Genomic DNA, 21,650 nt, shown 5'->3' on the forward strand with positions numbered 1-21,650 from the left:
TCTCTGTGCATGCGTGCATCCCTGGTGACTATGTCCTAATCTCCTCTCTATAAGGACACCAGTGAGATCGGATTAGGGCTCACCCTAACAATCTCATTGTAAGATAATTCCCTCATCAAAGGCACTCTCTCCAAATACCAGACACATTCTGAATTATTGAAGATTGGGATTCCACATTTGAATTTTGAGGGGACATTTCAGTCCATAACAGTAGAAAAGAAAAAGCATTTAATTTGCAGGTGTTTCTGGTTTTCCCTGCTCTTGACTATTTTTTTTTCCATAACAATTAGGAATATTTGGGAGTTTGACAGAGAATATTAGAGGGGAGGAAAGCCATACTGAAGGTCTATTTACTGATTGCTCTTTTTACCTGGTGAGAATACCTTTTTGTCTTGGATAGAACAGATTTGAGAATGATGAGAAACCTTTCTAATCATCTCCCCTGATTCAGTTTCCTTCATAGGAATTCCAAATTTGTTAAATTATTTGTATTTCTGGCTACTTTCAACACATTGAGGCTCATGTACAATTCCCATTGAGGTTGACCAATAAGTCAAAGGATTCTTTTTCAAGGAGAAAAGATATGTGAGGGCAGGTACAAATGGGCAACATTGAGATGGAAAACTTGGCAGGTGCTGGTTTCATTTTTAGGAGATTACTCAGAATTCATGAATTTATTATAAGCCCTAAAAACATAATTTGGTTCATTCCTGATTATAAAATAAGCATTCAATGCATTATTACAATCATTTTTGTTTGTTATCGATTGTAGTATATTCCTCATGTAAGCCTAAGAATATTATCCTTTGGACTAGTCAATCAAACTTAGTGTCTATTCCAAACCTCTTGAAATTATGATTATCTCCATACAGAGGATTCCTAGGAGGGATGTTTATAGAGCTTTAACTTTTATAGAGGTGTAATGGTTACAAATCCCCAGACACTTTTGATGTACCAGTGCCCTCTATGTAAGAGGAATATCACATTCCTCACAGTTACCATCATCAGATTTTCTGCTCAGGATTAATGATCTTTTTGGTTACTTAAGATGAAAATTATGGTGCTATAAAACGTGAGCTTTCAATAGAGACAAGTGAGCAAGGACAGTCCTGAAAGGAGGATGAGAAAAAGGAAAGAAAATTATAAACCCAGGAAGAACAAGCAACATTAGGACTCAGTCTAAGATAATTAAAGATATTGTATGATCTGACTGAGATCCTGGCACAAACATAAGGCCATCATGGAGATGGGGGTATGTTTGTGCACCAAGAAAAAGGAGAAAGACCAAAGAGGGGTAAGAATATGATCAGCTATATATTACTCTATCGTGCATCTGTCTTGAAGAAAGTTTTAAATTCCTAAGTTGATAAAATAATGTGGGGCAAAATTTAATAAATCTATCCAAGTATCTTGAACTCCTTGGCATATCATGGCATATACCTTTCTAGGGGAAACTCTACCAGTGGGGAAATGATAATATTAGGAGTTCATTACCTCTGGAAATCAAGGAGATTTTTTTTAATTGTATATGCCCCTGTCTCCACAGGGCCCCCAAACCCCATCCAAACTAGGAATGTCTAGTCAAGCCTGTAAGCCAGAGGAGCAGGGTAACATCAGCATCTGACGTGGAACCTCGAAAACTACTTACTGCCACATTCAGTCCACACTCAGCGGTTCTCTGTCACAACCTATTATTTCTCTCAGCAGTGAAATGAAAGGCTTCATGCCTTGTTGAAGAAATTTCAGGCCACAAATAAAAAGATAGAGTGTTGGGCCCAAGAAGGTAGAGGGTCCCTGACATCAGGTCATAGCCTCCTTTCCTTTCCATGTTGGATTACTTTTCAACTTTATTGTCATATGAAAATTATGGTGGCACCTAGGTAATTAAAACCCAACAATATAATACATCAAACAAAAAACTATTCTGAAAGTGTTATGTAGTGTTGGTTATACACAAACACCACGTCTGCTCTGAAATTCTTTTGTTAGAACACCCTTTGAGCTTATCTCAAGTGACAGAGTTCTGGCAATTGGACATGGGAATGATGTGACAATAGTAAGGAACCACCAGTGAGCAATTTTAAATTAAAAACAATAGTTTATTTGAATGTCTACAATAAACCATGTATTTTCTGGATGTTGTTGTGGTATGATATGAGGGGAAAACGATACAATTATGAGTAAATAATTTTCTCAGAAAGAAAATTATCCTTTGAAGAATATGCAGGACAATTTGATTTGTTTAAAAGTTCTGCAATTTGAGTTAGGAAAGAAATTTAAAGTGGTATTTCTTTTTGCCGCAGCAGAAAAAATGTGCTTACCTCTTCCCTTGGAGTTACCAGTGATTCATTCCACGTCCGTAAGTGCCGAGCTCAAAGGTCAATGTATGGATCTTGCTTACATGTGTGAGGGTTTTTTCCCACCTTTGAACTTTTAAAGCGACATTTATTACAGAGTGCCCCAAAGTTCAATGTGTTTTGCTTTATCAATTTGCATTTTAATAATGCTCCACAGTTGGCTATTTGTAATGGTTTTTAAAAGGGTTTTGCTGAAAGAAGATGAAGCAAGTTTTATTGGGATTTGGAGACATTATTTTCCCTTAATTTTCCATGGACAAATCCTGGGAAATAGTTACCAAAACTCCTGTATTGTCTTTTCAGATGGAAACTGGAGCATAATTCTTGGAAGTCAAGACACTGTTTCAGTTCAGAATTAGGCATCAGTATCTAACTGGGGGTTCTGAGCAGAAATTTTTCTTTACACATTTTTGGCCAATTTTGAAAAATACTAACTTATATCCACAAAGTTTGCATTTCCCCATCTATTTACCTCTCTTCCTATCTCTATCCTGGTATCTTTAACTGGCTTCTTCCATTTCCATGAGCTTCTTAGCTTCTTATTTCAGAGGCATACAAAGCTCAATAACTTCACTAATATTTTCCATAGCTCAAAATTATATTTCATTGAAAAATGACAGCCTGTTGTTAGCTACTTCCATTGAAGACAGAAAATCTATATATTTATTTTAACTGCATTGACAATTTTCTTCTACTTGGATGTGCTATTTAATGCTAAATCCTGCCATGCCAGAAATGAACTCATTCTCTTCTAATTCTCAACCTGATAATTTTTTGTGACTTGTCCAATATTGTCACCTACAATGCCATCTGCCCAGGACTGAAAACTTAAGAGCATGGAGTCACCTTTGCCCCCTCTTTCTTTTCTGCTTTCCTCAGACCCTTGAATAACTAAATCAAGCCACTCAAATTTGTATTCTGCCCATATAATTACTGCTATCTGTTGATCCCTCTGTTATTCAGCTGTTTGTTGCTGTTACTAATACCTGAGAAAAACAATTTAAAGGAGGAAAGATTTTTTTTTTTTGGCTCATGGTTTCAGGTGCTTTAGTCCATGGTCAGCTCTGGACCTGAGGTGAGTGAGGCAGAACATCACATGGGAAAGGTGTGGTGGAGGAAAGCTGCTCAGCTCATGGTAACTCATGGTAACCAGGAAGAAGGCGGGGAGGCCCCACAGACCGGAAATACCCTTCCAAGGCAACCTAATTCCTCCCATCCTATCCTACCTACCTACCCTTTCCATGGCCGCCCAGGAGTCCATTCAGCTATCCTAATCTATGTGTGAAGTCAGAGCCCTCATGATGTAATCACTTCCTAAAAGCCCCATTTCCAAACATTGCTGCATTGGGAGCTGAGACTTCAATGCATGATATTTTGGGGGGAAATTCCAGGAACAAATCATAACAATCCCATTTCAGAATACCTGCCCACCATGATCTGACTTCCACTTCCTTTCCAGACCTCTCTAAACTTGCACTCCTCTCTTCCTGCTCCACTCTGTACCCCCGGCTCCAGACACAAATTAGCTACCTACTGAATGCCAAGACAAACTTGTGCTTTTCCTTTTGTTCAGCTGAGCCCTCTGCCTAAAATACCAGTCCCGATTCTATTTACCTAACTAGTATAAACTCATCTTTCAAGGCATAGTTCCAATTTCATTACAACTTTAAAACCCTTCCTACCCACCTCTCTTTCCGCTTGGAGCCTGACTTCTCTCGGAGGACCTTTAACATGGTAATGCACTAATTGATGTCTTAAAGCCCATCATTGGATGAAGGGTTGGGAGTCCCCGATTCGGTCTCATTTGTTTGTTTGTAATTTAACAGTGCTGCTGGGGTCTCGAACCCTGGTGTCCAGCACAGAAGGCAAGCTCTCTACATGATGGGCTATAACGCCAAAGGTACACTCATACATTGCTGGTGGGGCTGCAAATTAGTGCAGCCACTCTGGAAAGCAGTGTGGAGACTCCTTAGAAAACTTGGAATGGAACCACCATTTGACCCAGCTATCCCACTCCTTGGCCTATACCCAAAGGACTTAAAATCAGCATATTACAAAGATACAGCCACATCAATGTTCATAGCTGCTCAGTTCACAATAGCCAGATTGTGGAACCAACCTAGATGTCCTTCAATTGATGAATGGATAAAGAAACTGTGGGATATATATACAATGGAATACTACTCAGCCATAAAGAATGATAAAATTATGGCATTTGCAGGCAAATGGATGAAATTGGAGAATATCATGCTAAGTGAGATAAGCCAATATCAAAAAACCAAAGGACGAATGATATCGCTAATAAGTGGATGATGACACATAATGGGGGGTGGGAGGGGTTAGGGTTAGGGTTAGAGTTAGGTTTAGGGAGGGGAGCAAGAATGGAGGAAGGACTGTATAGAGGGAAAAGAGGGGTGGGAGGGGAGGGAGGAAGGGAAAAAATAACAGAATGAATCAAACAACATTACCCTGTGTAAATGTATGATTACACAAATGGTATGCCTTTACGCCACGTACAGAGAAAAAGCATGTATCCCATTTGTTTACAATAAAAAAAAAAAAAAAAGCCCATCATTGTGGCAGAAATGGCATGTTGCCTCCCTCAGTCTCCTTGCACTTTCTCTCCAATCTTATTAGAGAGTTTTCAAAGCTAGAAACTACACTTAGATGCCTTAGTAGCATCAACTACGGTTCTACCAACTCCTGTGAAAAGGCAGACATTGCATTCATTTCCCCCCTTTCCTTTACTTCCGTGCTATCTTTCTCTCTCCTTCTATTTCTTTTTTGATGCTTTGCTGCCAACATGCAGAACACAGATAGGAGTGTTTAAAGGCAATGGCCAACTTTAGCAGTCCACCATGGAGAAGCATCCTCCCCAGGAAGTGAAGACAGTTCTAGGCAGCAGACTGCTGCCTTCCACTCTGCCGCTTCCCGATGGGACCCTGAGTTCAACTGTCCAGTGGTGGGTCCCTCATTTTGGCCCGTCTTCCCTCCCAGACGTTTCCTGCTTCCCTGTATTTATTTCTTTGTGCCTTCCATACCTACAATGTTTTCTGTTTTCTACACTGAATCCTGATTTGGTCTGCCTCGATTAAATTGTAATTGCTTTGAAAGCAAGAATAATGTGTTTCTATTTTTATATTCTTGTGATGAACCACAGAGTGGACTTTCTTCAAATAAATGACTGATTCACTGAATGAGCCAATAATGACTGTAAATTATGTATCGTACTAAACATAAATTCACCCTGAGTCGCGAATCTCTTTTCTAATACTCTTCTTCATTCCTGGTCAATCTGGTCTCAGACTCTTCTGTAATTCAGTCTAATGATCCTAGTTGTTATACTCTGCACCTATGTCTTGTGTCTTTCTGTACCTTCTTGTTCGGATGGCTGCTCCTATCTGCAGTATCTTCCATCCTCTCTGTCAACACACATTCACCAGTACTGGCAAAAGAACGCTTAAACATTGGCACACCAGAATCCTCTGCTAATGTCAGAATTGATGGAAAGAAAGTATGTCTCCAGTGCTTTTTGGAATTATGGTTTGCCTCTATCAGTTAGAAATAGTTTTGGCTGTAGGTCTAGGGAAACCCAATTCTAATGACTTAAATAAGGATTAATTTTAAATATTATTTCATCACACACACACACACACACACACACACACACTCAAATAAAAAAAAAACACGGAACTTTGGGTTAGTAATTCAGGAACGTTTGGGATACCTTCATATGAATCTCTTGACTTTTCCCTCATGGATGCCAGTGACATCCAAAGATCCAGGTATTGTGCTTGTTTTCAGGAGAGAAAGAAGAGAAAGAGAGGCAGCCCTGCCTGTGCCCTTATCAGGAGAGTAAAGGCCTTCCTACAAGCCACTTAGTATACTTCTACTTCTATCTCATTTATGGTGGCCTGGTGGCCATCCCTTACTACGAGAGTCCAGGAATGCAATTTTTCAGCAAGTTTTCCTTTGTGAAGGAGAAAGAAGAGTTGAGAATGGCTGATGGATTCTCTGACTGGAAGGCAACATACTTCATGTCATACTTCTGGCAATCTTTTCCACAGTCTCCAGAGGTACTTACCACTCTGCTGCATACTGGTATAAAAATTGTCAGTTATATAGATAGCTGACAACTGATGTAATGAAATCTCACCATCGTGGTACGTGGAGTAGATTAGAAGAGATGAAAACACATTACCCAGACTCAGTCTTGCATGAATGCAAGAAAGTCATATGTTGCTTTCAGACACATTTTACTCTTCTCAATTGAGCATCATTGACCCCTTTCAAACATCAACAATTTAATAGCATTCACCTTCTGTGTTTATTATAATATGCCAATATTACTTTTTAATCATAGTGCTTGGGATATGGCATACCACTGTGGATGGCTGGTAGATTCAAACATTAAATTTTCATATTTATAAACTTTATCTTGATTTAAACATATTTATTAAGAGTAATGAAATGTTGGTTCATAAATAGTTATTTCAATAAAAGGGTAGTTTGAAAGGTTTAAGTCATTATTTATGACTAGAATATGTGTGTTGCAAATCTGAAATGTTAAGTTAGGGAGAGCTGAAGAGTCTCATCTCAAATTGACTCTCCTCAGAATTAGGATCAACCATATGATGATCAAATGGCATTCTCATTTTAATTTTCCCTCCCTGTCACTCCTCCAGTATTTTTTATCATGAAATAATGTTGAAATGAATCTTGAGGGACGTGAGTAAAACAAGGAATCCCAAAAGCATATCTTGAAGAGGAGTAAGTTTGTCTTTTTGGAGGGGAGAGTGGCTGAACAGAGCTGGAATGGGGAAGGGGAAAAGGCTTTTGCTGGATTTTGTGCAGTGACTCTCAGGCCACATTTTTAGCATGATCTAACGGATCCCCCTCTGTGTCTGTCAACCAGGCCAACCAGTACTGCCTAGTGCTTTGGGACTGGCCACATGCGCTAGGAAGACTCTGCTCAGATTATTAGAAGGAGTGCTTCTGTGATAATCACATCCTTCCCTTTAGTAGAAATTAGATATTACAACCTTTACTAATTACAGGCTAGTGGCTCTGGTGCCCTCCCAAAAGCAAATTGCAGTGAGATAGCAGCTGGAAATTGGGGTCATAAAATAAATCTAGAAGAGGCTTGTCAAGCTTTTCTTGCCCATAAAATGAAAATAAAATATCATATTTGTGGAGTTCTATGGAAGGAAAAATTGGAAAGATAGCTTAAGTTGCTTAGTAAAGAGAATTTTGCTATCAAAACACCACCACAGCAGCCACTGTTAAAACAAAAATGCAATCAGAAAAATTACTTGAAATGTTTATGTTTACTTCCAGTTTTCAAATTAAAGTAGAACATCATGTTCCTTTGGGTTGCCATTCAAATTCTCTCTTCCTCTCCTGATTCCTATAAATGTAGTAGCTGATAAATTCCTCTGTTTTGAAGTAGAATGACTCCTCCAAATTTAACTTTTTTTTTCCTTGTCTGAGAGCTTCACTGCTTGTATGATGCCTGGAAATCACAAATACATCTTGTTCAATTTCCCTGTATAATGGATGTTTCTCTCTGACTTTAAGGTTATCATGTAAAATTTTTGCTGAATATTATTAAACTACCATAACAAGTTCATAAACTAGTTATGGACATTGAATCAGAGTTTGACCTCTTTTTAGACGTCGGCTAGGTCAAATAATTTCCCATCCCATGTAGGAACTTTCCATTTAGCATCTTTGACAAATTATGTTTCAGCTTGGGTTTTGGTGACTCAGAATTCAGCATTTTGTGAGTAGAGCAAAAAAATGTGGACAGCTGCAAGGCCTCTCTTCACCTTGCACCTGTCCAGTTATATCTTTTGGAACATTACTGAATGTCCTTGAGTCAGGTCAAAGCATCAAATAGTTGAATGCCACCCAACAAGTGATAATGTTAGTGACCCATCCAGATGGGAACCGCTGTTCTCAGAGGGACAGACAAGCCTCAACATCACAGCTAAGCCAAATTCTACTCTCATTGTCTCCAGCTTTTCTTTTGGTTCTCTTTTTTCTTTTCTTTCCTCCAAATGGCAGAAGCATGATTAAACTCAAAAGGCACAGCAGAGTCAGCAGACTGCACAAGCGAATAGAAACTGCCTATTTACTCAACAGGCATTCCCCTGCAAAAACGAAGTAGATTCTCTGTATTCGTGTGTGTGTGTGTGTGTGTGTGTGTGTGTGTGTGTGTTATTTCTGATCAGACTCTAATCCCACAATTTCCAGCTAGAGGATGACTGAAAGGGACAGCAAGAAGAACAATGGTCTGGGAAGGTTTTAGAAATATTAATTCCTGAAAAGGAACCTAGCTCTGATGCCTAATTTTCAAACAATGAACTCAAGACCAAGAAACTAAGAACCTGGCCAGATACCTGTACCTGAGTCCACCGCGCAGGGTGAGGTTCGCGCTGCGGCCGCGGGGGGCGCTCGTGCTTGCGCAGTTGGTGCTCCGCGCGTGGGCGTGGGCAGGGGCTAGGTGAACAGCTGCGACCAGGCGTTCCTGTCCCCTCTGGCCGCGCGGGTCGCGTTAGAGGACATGAACCACAAATATGCTGCGCTGCAGCGGGCCCAACTCCACCTGGATTTCATCCACGCCAACTCGTGAGTGTCCTGCTGGGGTTGGAGATGGGTCGGGTCTCCACGCAAAGGAGAAAGGTTTTGTCCGTGTCCGAATGAAATACCTGATTGAAAGAAATGAACTTGGTATGGTTGACTTAGGGATTTATTTATTTATGTTGCTTATGTGTTTCTAAAACAATGAATAAGTGATAAAAATATTGATATTCTTCAATTAACACCAAGTGGTAGAAAGGCTTCACACTTATATTTGAACAAAACTATTTAATTGTTGGTCAGTAGGACGCTTAATTCTACCAGTCCTGCCTGCTCTAGTCTGACCCACACCACAATTTAAAGATTCAGGTTAACTTTCAAACGCAGTAATTTGAATTCATTGATTTGAACCTCTTTGATCTCCTGAGGTTTCCAAAACCCTCTGAAGATAGGAATCTCACCTTTCATTTGTTATCCTAGCACTTTTTCTGCTCTGCCAGGCCCATATACCTTTTAGGGCTCCTCACTAGGTGTTATTTCAAATACAGTGTTCATGGGAATGTGGCCCCAAGACCCCCCAGTGGATGCCTGAAATCGGAAATAGTACTGAACCGTGATAAATTTATATATTAGGTACAGAAAGAAATGAACAATAAATAATAATAAAGTAGAACAATTACAGCAAAATACTGTAACAAAGGTGGGATTATTCAATGTTTCATCATGCTGTTCAAAATGGTGCACAATTTAAATTATGAATTTATTTCTGGAACTTTCCATTTAATATTTTTGGACTGAGATCGGCCAATGATAACTGAAACCACAGAAAGTGAAACCCCAAATAAGGGCATAGATTGCAGAGTCAGATGACAGAATATTCCATGTCATTTGTCACTTCTAGTACAGCAAAGTGTAGTGTGATTGCTTTGTAATTCACAGTGGTATGTCAGTGTTTTGGAATCTTTTAGTAATTTGTGTTTACTAAACACAACTGATAGAATGATAGTTGATAGCAACTGATAGAATGGATGTACCAAATTAGAAACCACAGAAATAAAGACAGGGAAGGCCAGCCTTGGTGACTGGGACAAACTGCACAATTTAAAATAACAGAGTAAAACAGGCAATATTCAGCGATATTTAGTTTTTATATCTTGTGGAGAATGATTTCTAGCTGGTAAGTGTGGAATAAAGAGCTAAAAGGTGCCTGGAGTGAGAGAAAAAGGAAGAAATAGCAGTTCTGAATGACTTTAAGAAAAACCGTAAGTCCAGTAATGGAATGATTGTGAACTTTATTTTGGAAAGTTACTCAGTCTCAGTTTTGTGTCATTTCTGCAGCTATTTCTTCCCAGCTACCCCCTCCCATGAACCATTCTGTAATACCCACTTCTCCAGCCCTCTTCTCTTCCTCCTTTTTTATTTTTTTGAGGTACTGGGTATTGAACCCAGGGGTGCTCTGCCACTGAACCACAGGGTCTCATTAAGTTGCCAAGGCTGGCCTCCAACTTGTGATCCTCCTACCTCAGCCTCCCAAGTTGCTGAAATTGCAGGCATGGACCATGCCCTGGGCCTCTCCAGTCCCTTTTCAATTGGTGAATATTAGTATTAAAAGTAACAACTTTTAATATTAGAAAAGACAGTTGCATGAAGCAACAAAAAATCAGGTGCAAATTGCCATCTTCTCAGTTGTCCAGGTAAATGTTAGTTTGAGGTTTCCACCATAAAAGAGGAGTGATTTTAAAAATGTCTGCCTTTGCTTCACTGGGCATTCAACCCACCAAAGGTATGCTTTCTCTAAATATATCTTACATTCATTCATTTCCCTTTGTCTACACTGCTATTGACTTTTGTGAAAGCTGCCACCGTGTCTTTTGGACCACCTTCCACACAACCTCTTACCTGGTTTCTTTGCTTCCTATTCTGGGTCCTCTCGGATCCATGTTTCTGCAAGCTGCCGGACTGAACTTTTAAAAAGTAAACCATATGTATGTGCCACTCTCATTATTACAGTGTTTCCAGTTGCAAGTTGCCATTTAAATGAGTTAGGAAGCCCTCCATATACTGGCATGCCTTTATCTCAGGCTGTTATCTCAATTTTCTACAAGGGGAGACACTGGTCTCCTTAGCTCATTTCTGCATTGGGATCTTTGCATCACCTGCTCTTGATGGAAAGTTTTCACCCTGGCCCTGCAAGAGACCAGGTGCTCATCCTTCAAGGATCAGTTTAAATGTCTTTTATCAAGAGAGGTTTCCCTGAGCATCCTTCTCCTCCCCAGTAGTTACTCTTTCCCATCACTGCTGTGGGAAAGCACCTAACCACCATCTGTAAGGTCATCATTGTGTATTTACTTGTGTGTTTTTCCACAGCTTGAGCTCCATGATATGGTAGGCAGTTACAAAACCTTTTGATTGAACTAGTACAGAAACTCAGTGGCATTTTTGGTCACAGTAATTGCAGTGACTTTCACAAAGAACATGTATGTATATATTGAATTTTTACATACTGAATCATTCAGTATACAAATTTTAAATTCACTAGAAGGGCTGTGGTTTAAAGTGCTGATTTTATAAAGCATATTACTTACACTTCTCTTTTATAGAGTATTAGATTTTTATACCAGCTTTATTTTGTGTAAAGAGCACCTTTTTAAATAAGAGCATTATTTAGTAGATTTGTTTTTTTTAAATTATAAACTTAAAGCTGACCTGACTCAAGACACCTTTCATTGGTATCTGTGTTTAAAGTTTAAAATTCCTCAAAATGAAGACACATGCGTGCACACATATGTGTACGCACACACATACACATGCAGACCTACATGTAATTTTAAAAATAAATTTTAAGTTAAGGTGTCATCCCATGTCCTAGGTGTCTGAAGATTCAGACATTGCAGTTGATGTAATTTTAAAAATAAATTTTAAGTTAAGGTGTTGTCCCATGCCCTCTGGTGTCTGAAGATTCAGACATTGCAGTTGATGCTTTCTCTTGTGCAAATGGTAAATGGGTCTCTTGCTAAACTAAACATAAAAAGTGCATACTGAATTTTCTCTGAGTGCTATGATGAGGTTGCTACTTGAAATACCAACATCAGAAAAGGAAAAGTAAGCATGGAACCCTGAAAGCAACCTATTTCACCCACAGGTAGACCCTTCAACCTTCCAAGTGTTGTAAGTAGTGAAGGTTCCACCGTGTTCTATTACCAAGCACTTGGTACTGAGGAGTACAGAAGTGAGTGACCACAGATAATCCATGAGGTCATTTAAAGAGCAGGCTTTTCAGAGGTGGAAAGCCTCCACAGAGACATACAGATTGGTGGGGTGAACAGGGGCCTCCTGCCAATTCTTATGCCTACAGATGGAACCCTATGGCCTTTTAGGAAACTAGGATCTTGATCAATATTCCTCATTATTGATTTGGTATTAAGTAATACAATTTTAATGAAAACTTCTTTGGAAATAGTACTTGAATATGTACTTACAAAGCAAGTTTAAAAGATGAAAGTTTGTTCTTACAATAGTAAGATCCTCCAAAGTCTTAATTTTATAAGAAGTAGGCAGGACATTTTGCAAACATGTTCTTACCCTGGCTTTGTAATGTAGTATGCACTTCAGAAAACTGGTCATGCTAAGTACATTGATTCTGAATAACTTCAAAATGATTGTCCAGAACTGGAGAACATTTGTCTGTGAATATCTTAAAGCTTTTACCCTGATTATACACCTGATCTAACTTGGTGTTTTCCCTTTCTCTTCTCATCAGTACAACCCACAGTTTCCTTTTTGGAGCTCTGGCTGAATTGCTGGACAATGCAAGGTAGGTTTACCTGCGAACAAAGGCTACTGAGGGAATTTTATGACCTAAATCTAGTCCAGTTGTCTTTGAAGATAAAAATATACTGTCATTTTCCCCCATTTAGAATGTTGTGAAACTTGATTTCCAACATAATCAAAATATTATGGGAAAAAGAACAGGTGAAAGAAGGAAGTATTCACCTTTATTTAATTTGTATTTATGATCAAACTTGAAATGAAGGCAAACTGGACTTCGGTGTTTGTGTTAATAACCATGTAATAGCAGATATTTGGATGTTTCTTTAGTTACAAATCAGTGTACACTTTGTCTTGCGAATTTATGTTTAGGTTTGAGCCTTTATTGACGTTTGCATTGAGGTGAATTGTAGGGTTAATAAGATAAACTAATAAGCTCACTGTTCTTTTCCACCTGTGTGTCTGACTTGCACTAATAAGCTCACTGTTCTTCTCCACCTGTGTGTCTGACTTGTACAAGCTCTTTATATATGGGTGTAAACTCATTCATCTTTATGGCATCACCCTGAGTTGGGACTCATTATCCCAATTCTACTTATGTGGAAATCTGTGCACGGAGAAGTTAGATGATTTATTCAAAGTTCTGTGATTACTCTTTGGCAGAGATAGAATTCAGATTTATACCATTTGTCTACAAAACTCCAGTACCCTATTTCCCTGTCTCTGACAAAGGAATTGAGGTTTAAAGAACCTCTTTAATAATTTGAGTTCCACTCAAGCGTGTATGTGTGGAGAATTGGAAGGAACTCATTTTTCTAGTTAAATTGAATATGGCCTTTGTCTATTTTTCTATTTACACAGATTTTTCCTCCCTTCTCTGCAGAAAACAAAGTCCATCCACAAAACATTACGCAGTTGTTAAATCAGAGATTCTAGTAGGTCGACTTAAATTCCCTGCCACTAGTTCATAGCATGTTAGCTTTTTGTGTTTGTCCTCCATTTTTGGCCTTTAAAGGGAAATTACCTATCTGAGAGTGTGACCACAGGGTGTGGTCAGTTAACCAGCCATCTAGGAATTTCTACCCAACTCTGTGCAGTTAGGTAAAAAACTAACTACCAGTTAGTTAACTAACTAACTAGCAGTTAGGTAAAAAACTGCTACCTCCTTCTTTTAGAAAACACTCTGTAGGGATAATGCAATCACAGAAAGGGAGGGAAAATGAGAAAAAGAATAAAGTGGATTGGTCAGGGGAGCCATGAGCCCAATCAAGTTAGAAGGAGCTAACAGGGAGGGGGCTTGGAGAGAGGAATACTCATGGTTAGTTTCTCTGCAGGAGTTTGAAGTGGCTGCTGTTGTTTCTGAAGCAGGCCTTTCCCATATCCATGGATCCTACCTTTTACTGGGTGGTCTGTTTTCAGCACCTTGTTCTCAAAGAGCACATTCGTTTCTTTCGCTGTCTTGTCTTTTCTCTTTTGAAGTTGCTTCATTCAAGGCACAGGAAATCACAATGTAGCAGCCATAGAACAGTGGGAACACTACATGGTTGAGAGTGATTAGGTGACTGGGGAAGAAAGATTAACTTTGGATTTGAAGGAAGGAGAGAAATGTGATCGATAAAGCAATTCTTAGATCAGCATTTGTAAGGGGCGGCCCCTTGACTAGGTCTAGTCTGTGTTATGTTTGTTTGTCTCATAGTGAAAGTTTACATAGTATTCAGAAAAAAAAAAGGAAGAGAAAAGGTATTTGTAAGGTTTAAGACCCAGGAGGCACCACATATAAAATCGGGTCTCCTATTTTCCTTGAAAGATTAGGAGGAGCAGCATCTTTGAGGGCACACTCCTCCGTGGGATCAGGGCTGGAGGAGGAGCGGGGTCTTTTGTGGGAGCAGCCTGTGCCTTCAGTTCTGCCTTCTGACCAGCGTTGCCCCAACAATTTGAACTCCTCAGTTCTTCTGTCTTCAGCAGTGGATACCTCAGTCCTCTATCACTACGTAGATGCTAGTATTCAACAGCAAATGAAACTATTTGGCAGACTTACTCAGGATGCTCAGTTGGTCTCAGGAAGAGGTCTTTTATAAAGTCTGTGTTATTTAAAAAAAATTATATTATCATATTTAAGATTTTGGTGATATCCTGCAGTTGTGAAAATTATAACTGAAGGATATTAAAAGAATATTGTAGAGAGAGGAGAAAAAATGTGATGGTGTAGGAAGGGATGGTTAGGGTCTCCTCCTAATACCTCAGCTATCCAGAGAGCAATATCTAGGACTGAAACACAAAGGTCATTATAAAATGTCTTCATGTGATGTAAAGGTGAGTTCTTATGTTATGCCTTAACCATATGAAGAAGCTTTCTTTACAGACTTTCTATTCAGTGTATTGGCATTCATTGAGCACATAGTGTATACGTGGTACTTTGTGTAAAGCGTAATTGCATAATAGGGATATTGACACATACGGGTCATGGGGTTGTGGTAAGGATTAGAAGAGAATTTTCAAGAAGACTTCATTCATTTCTTACTTGAAACATGAAATGTTCCAGAAATGGCAGTGGTAGCTCCAGAATTTCTGTGTAAGGAGGAATTAGAAGTATGGGTTGACTAGAGGAAGGAGCTCTAAGGGACTCGCTTCTAGGGTTGGTTAGAGGGAAAATACAGTGTAACTACTCAAATTTGTTTTGGGGTAGTTTTGGCTTGGGATGAAAGGAAATTTGGAGAAAGACTCAAGTTTCCGCATCCAAGTTGCACCAGTTATTGTACTGACTTCCTTTTATTTTATTTTATTTTTTATTTTTTTGCGGTACTGGGGATAGAACTCAGGGCCTTGTGCTTGCGAGGCAAGCGCTCTACCAGCTGAGCTCTCTCCCCAGCCCCTGACTTCCTTTTAGACTCATCCTTCCCTTCCATACTTCCTTCCTCATCAGCTAAGACCTCCTTTTTCTCAAACCTATGAAATATATCATGAAAATCATTTTGTAATTTCCGACTTATTCTTTGGCCAGTTTTTTAAAGTACAGCATTCGTGTTCATTTTGTTGAGCTTTTGGGGGAAACTACCACTAAATTTCATCTCTTCTTTTAAATTTCTGAGTTTTAGCTTTTATAACATTCTCAAATGATCATTGATGATAATTCTTGGTACATAAATGCACAGTGAAACATAGTAATTGATTTTGAAGCAATTTAAGTGACTTTTTGTATTGTTTGATATCTGACAGTAGGTTATACCTTACATAAGCAAGTTAGATTAATGTAATCTTTTAAACATAATTTCACATTGAAGCAATGATATTTTTATATTGTTTTCAGAGATGCAGGGGCTGCAAGACTTGATGTGTTTTCAGGTGAGCAGACTTCCTTTCTTCTTTTTCCTTTTTATTCTAATGGAAAAGCTTGTAGCTATTTTGCATTTATTTTATTTCATGAAATCAAGCCACATTCTATAGATTTTAATGTAATCTAAATGCTTTGTGAGTACAGCGACCCTATGGGGAGCCAGGTCAAGAAAAGTATACTCTAAGAGTCAAATTATTCTCTTATTAGAAGACCCATTTACAAAATTAGGCCTTCCAGAGTTTTGTGAAAGAACTAGAGTGGTTTGGAGCAGTAAATTTGTTTGCTGTGAGAAACAGTTTTATTTTAAAAAGCATATTAACTTAATGGTTATTCATAATTAAGCAAACATTATTTTCAACTTATCATAGTTTTAAAATGCACAAGCGAATGTGCAGTATGAATATTTTAGTGCTGCGGAATTCAAACCAAATGTTTTCTTCATTGACTTCATCTTATAGTTTCCAAGTTTTTATTGCACTTATTAGTTAATCTTATTTGAATATGATGCCAGTGACAATAGGTTCTGTGATCCAGCACTGTCATTAATGCCACCTAGAAAATTGTCCATAATGCTACTGCTGCTTCTCTACCCTGATTCTGTCAGCTGCTCTGTAATATTGGTAATTAATCACAGGTGAGAGGATATCGTCCATGATCTTAATCCATATCTGCACTGAAGGTCTTGAGATATCTGAGGAAACAATAAATAACACTCTTTTCCTTCTACTCTTCAAGTCCTGAAAAGTTTAGGCAATAAATGCAAGCCTCATCCTCTATCACTGACAGATATGAGGTTGTATGTGTAACTTTTGTGAGAGAGTGAAGGGATATGGTGATCGCACCCCAGGATGGGGCTACTCAGAGCTATGGAATTGGCTTCCACCCTAAACTGGTCCACCCTGGGGAGAAGGGAGCAGAACTCAGACTGTCTGCAGGTAGCTCACTCCCTAGAGGAAAAGGGGTCTGAATTGAGCCTCACCATGGAGTTCTTCCCTCAGGGACCAAGAAGAAGAGGGAACCCACATTGATGGGTGGGGGATGAGTCAAGGAAAGAGTGGGGCTCCTTCATGGAGAAAAATCGGCCTTCTCTTTCATGTCCAATTATGGATGCTCCTTGACTTCCGGTGGGGTTATGCCCTGATAAACCCATTGTAAGTTGAACATACCATGAGTGGAAATGCATTTACTACACCTAAGCTACTGAACATCGTAGCTTAGCCACACAGGATTCTATAGAGTATTGATTTTTTTTTTTTAATCCTGTGATTGTGTGGCTGACTAGCTACTGTGTCTTCCTGCTGCTACCCAGCATCAGGGGAGAATATTCCAGGAACATTGCTAGCCCAGGAAAAGATAGAAATTTAAAGTTAAAATGTAGCATCCACTCTGTGTGTATCATAGAGTCACAAAAATTATAAGTTAAACCATCATAATTTAGGGAACTTTTATGTAGAGCATAAAATGAGTATATCTTGCCTAGGAAAGAATCAGAGTATGGTGGGAACAGGAAGAAGACACTATGTTCATACCATGGATCTAGAGCTTGAAATATAGAAGTGGTTGTTCTCAAATAATCTAGGAAAAATATTCTTGTCCAAAGAATTATTATGAGAAAAAGAATGGAGGTAAAGTATTGAGGGATTTATACATTTATTCAATGACAATTTATTAAGTGTCTGTTATTGTAGGTGCTAGGGATAGAATAGTGAGCAAAATGTTCTATGCTCTCATGGAGCATGAATTACATTGGGAAGAGATAGACAATAAAGAAAAAAAATATCATCTACCAACAGTAATAAGTAATAAAAGGAAAATAATAAGAGCAGATTTAAACAACAGAGGATAATGGGAAGATCATAGGTTTTCATGGGGGGAAGTTCTCTTAATAGGTGAAATACCAGCGAAGACCTCCATGATGTGGGAGTGAGGCTTGGGGATAACTGGAGGAAAAGCATTCAGAGAGCAATGTGGAGGCTCCTTGGCTTGAGCTAAGGGTTAGAGGCAAATGGATGAGCATCTTAAATATTCTGCACAGTGTCGTTACGCTAAGTAGACATGTCCTCATTTTCTCTTTTTCAAGAAAGATACTCCAGTCATACCATAGAAGGTATTCTGTAGAAGTGTGAAGGCAGGGATCACAGGGTGGTGGCCATGGAAATTAAACAAGATTTCATGAAAATTTGAATTAGGGCAAGGGTCCCAAAAATTTCAGAATGGAGAACAAATGTAAGTGGTGCTTCATTCAGAGCATGTGCAGTATTGGCAAGGGGCCGAGAAGACATCCAGAATCATCAAGCACAACATAGGTCATCAGCATGCACATGTTACATTCTTCTTGATGTGTGACAGGACTCCAGGAGGGCATGGGAGTGCTGATTTCCCAAGTGCTCAGCATTATCATAAGCAAACAAAATAGGATCTTGGCTAATCAATGATGGAGGTGGTAGTTGTTCTTTCTTTAGGTCATACATATTTTGTGAAAAACTGAATTTATCATTTTGTTTTAAGTTATCTATTCATATCATAACATTTTTTATTGCAGCAAACCATCATATAGCTTTCAACCTAGTAATTGATTTTTTTTTAAAGCGAGGGCAAGTGCTTAATACTCATAAATAGAATTGTTCTGGACATGCATAGTTAATCTAAGATTGGACTGGTTTTCAAATGATTTACAGAGGCCCTAAATTATTCCCCAATTTGCTTCCTTCAAGTAATTTGAGGTCTATAAAGTTCAAACCAAATATGTTTCACTGTAGTGTTTAAATGCCTTTGTATGTCAATTCTAGTAAAGATGGATATGCATTGAATAGATTTTTTTCAGTGCTCACCAAGTACCAGATACTGGGCTGAGTACCAAGTATACACAGTGCTCACTTTTAAGGAATCGGCATCCTTGTGTGAGGCTCCATGGAAAATGTATTATGTATCTACATGGGTGGAGGACACATAGATCTTGTCCATCTGTGAGATAATTGTGATCCTCAAACGTGTAGGAACCATTGATCTGGAAGAAAGATAGACACCTGCATAGATCTTTTAACTTTCTATGAAAGTGGGAAAACACAGGTTAGGAAGACAACATTCATTATGGGCACACGAGGATCTGGAAGGATTAAGAAACCATCCTAGAAGAAGTTTTCCATGAACCAGTCCACAAGGACAGGAGGCGTCCACCTGTGAAGCAGGCGTGGGAAGGATGGAGGCAGGGCACTGAAAAACGGAGACATTCAGGATTAGTTCAAGGGACATATTTGTGTCAAACAGGATGGTGGCAGCAGGGGCAGGTCAGGGAATGAGAGGAGATGAGCCTGGAGGGGTAAGAGGGCCAGATCCTGAGGGGCAAGCATTTGCTAAGTGGTTTGTGTTTTATCCTGAGAGCAGTAGGAAGCCACGGAAGGTTTTAGCAGGAGAGCTGTGAAATGCAGATGACTGAAGACAGGTTGCACCTTTTGACTTTAGGAATAGAATTAGGGAACTATTTCCATAATTCAGAAAAATCATGATGTGTTCCTAAACCAAAGCAGAGTACTGGGGATAGAGAAACTGGTCAAATTAGAGAGGTGGGGCCTAGTGGGAGGTGGTTAGGTTGTTGGAACCCCTGCCCTTGGAAGGGACTAATGCTGGTCTGGTAGAGTAAGTTTTCACAAAAGTGGGTTGTTATAAAAGACTGAGATGCAGGTGTTGTAGCTCAGTGGTAGAGCACTAACCTAGCATGTTTGAGGCACTGGGTTCAATCATCAGCACCACATAAAAATAAATGAGTAAAATAAAGGTATTGTGTTCATCTACGACATGTATATATATGTGTGTGTATATATATATATATATATATATATATATTTTTTTTTTTTTTTTTTTTTTTTTTTTAAATAAAAGAGAGAGAGAGACTGAGCATGACCCCTAGGTCTCTGGCTTCCTGTTTTGCCATGTGATCACTTTGGCATGTGTTCTCACATGCCTTTTGCTATTGCAATGCCATTTACCGCGAAGCCCTCACCAGAGCTGAGGTCCTTGGTCTTGAACCTCCAGAACAGTGAGATAGATAAACCTCTTTTCCTTGCAAACTGTCCAGCCCCAAGTATTTTGTTATAGCAACAAAAAGTGGGCTAAAACACTTAGATATGTCTTTTAGATATTTATTCATAGGCTATTTTAAACATTATTTAATTTTTAAATGGGAATCCTAGTTGACCTTCGAACACAGATTTACTTAAACATACCAGGAAGTACTCCATGGAGACAAAAAGCAGATCACTGATTGCTTGGGTGTGAGGCAGGAGTGAAGAACCATGAAAGCAGAAGAAGGGAGGGAGTACCCAGGGTGAGGAGGAAACATTTGGGGTGATGGCTATGTTCACTGCCTTGATTGTTATGATGGGTTACTGATTTGTCAAACTTTATCAAATTATATACTTAAAAATATGCAGTTTATTGGCAAAAATTATTTCTTAATAAGTTATCAAAAAAAGAAATGTGCTTGAACTCATATATCCAGCTGTAGAATTTATCTTCAGAGTCAGTTTACAAACTGTGTACTAAAATTATTCTCATTAGCTTTAGTTACATCTTTAACATTTTTAAGGCCAGAGATTATATTATGTAATTTAATGGTATCTTTTAATTATCAAAACTGATTTCAAATAACAGCCATTTTCAAAAACCAAATGCATTTTCAAGAGGCAAATATTTGCTGCCACAAAGAAACACTCACAAAAGGCTCTTGTGGGAATGAACTACTTAGGAGGGAGCCTGATGAATTTAATAAGAATGACCTAGATTTACTTTAGAATCCGTGCTTTGGTGGAAGGGCATAAAGGTCGATCAGTTATATAGAGGGATACTGGGGTCACATTGCCATCTACCTTTTCCCTTCCTCTGGGGAAGAAATACCTGAAGTTTAAAGGATCAGTCCAATTCCAGAGCAGGGCATGTCCTGCTGCATACATAATTTATTAACACGGAGATGTTTTATGTTAATCTAAAGCCTTTTGTTGCATGGTTGTTCTTCCCCTGCAGTTTCTTACGAAGCTATCGTCAAGACTCCATTCTGAGTCCATCATTGTGCCATAACTCTGTCACTCTGTGGCTGCAGTTGGGAAGGACGAATAATTATGTGAGCAGCATGACTTTCTGATGAACAAATTAAGCCCAATATTTATTAGTAATAACTGCTTTCTCTTACAGTGGATAATGAAAAACTGCAGGGTGGATTCATGTTATGCTTCCTGGATGATGGATGTGGCATGAGCCCTGGTAAGTTAATTATCTGGATACCTAACTGGCTGTTAAAGGGAACAGCCTGAAAACCCATAAAATAAATAAAAATAAATTGAGCACTCTGTTCAAAAACAGGTATGGAGCTATTAGGGAAAATAAAGCCCAGACTTAACTTACTGTCAAAGTTTTCAGATTTAAATATTCCAGCTGGCAAAGTAAATTCATCTAAACCAAGATAAAAAGTGAAAGTAAATTTTGTCAGAAAAATGAAAGACAAATGGTACTGATTGCAAGACAAAGCGTCTTACAAGTAGTATCTGAATGGACTCTAAGATTGCTTTAATCCATTCTTTTAGCTATTGTTTGCAAGAGCCCCAAGGCAGTTTCCA

The 21,650-nt window shown here is 38.8% G+C and overlaps 1 protein-coding gene across 1 annotated transcript in view; it reads left to right on the forward strand.

The window, feature by feature from the left end:
• The first annotated feature begins 8,922 nt into the window (after positions 1-8,922).
• Positions 8,923-21,650, forward strand: part of Morc1 (MORC family CW-type zinc finger 1) — a 146,302-nt gene continuing 133,574 nt past the window's right edge. Inside the window, 4 exon segments of the mRNA XM_047565496.1 lie at positions 8,923-8,987; positions 12,700-12,753; positions 16,015-16,049; positions 21,229-21,297. Coding sequence (XP_047421452.1) covers positions 8,923-8,987; positions 12,700-12,753; positions 16,015-16,049; positions 21,229-21,297 — 223 coding nt within the window.

The sequence above is a fragment of the Sciurus carolinensis genome, chromosome 9, assembly GCF_902686445.1.
Source record: "Sciurus carolinensis chromosome 9, mSciCar1.2, whole genome shotgun sequence".
Lineage (NCBI taxonomy): Eukaryota > Metazoa > Chordata > Mammalia > Rodentia > Sciuridae > Sciurus > Sciurus carolinensis.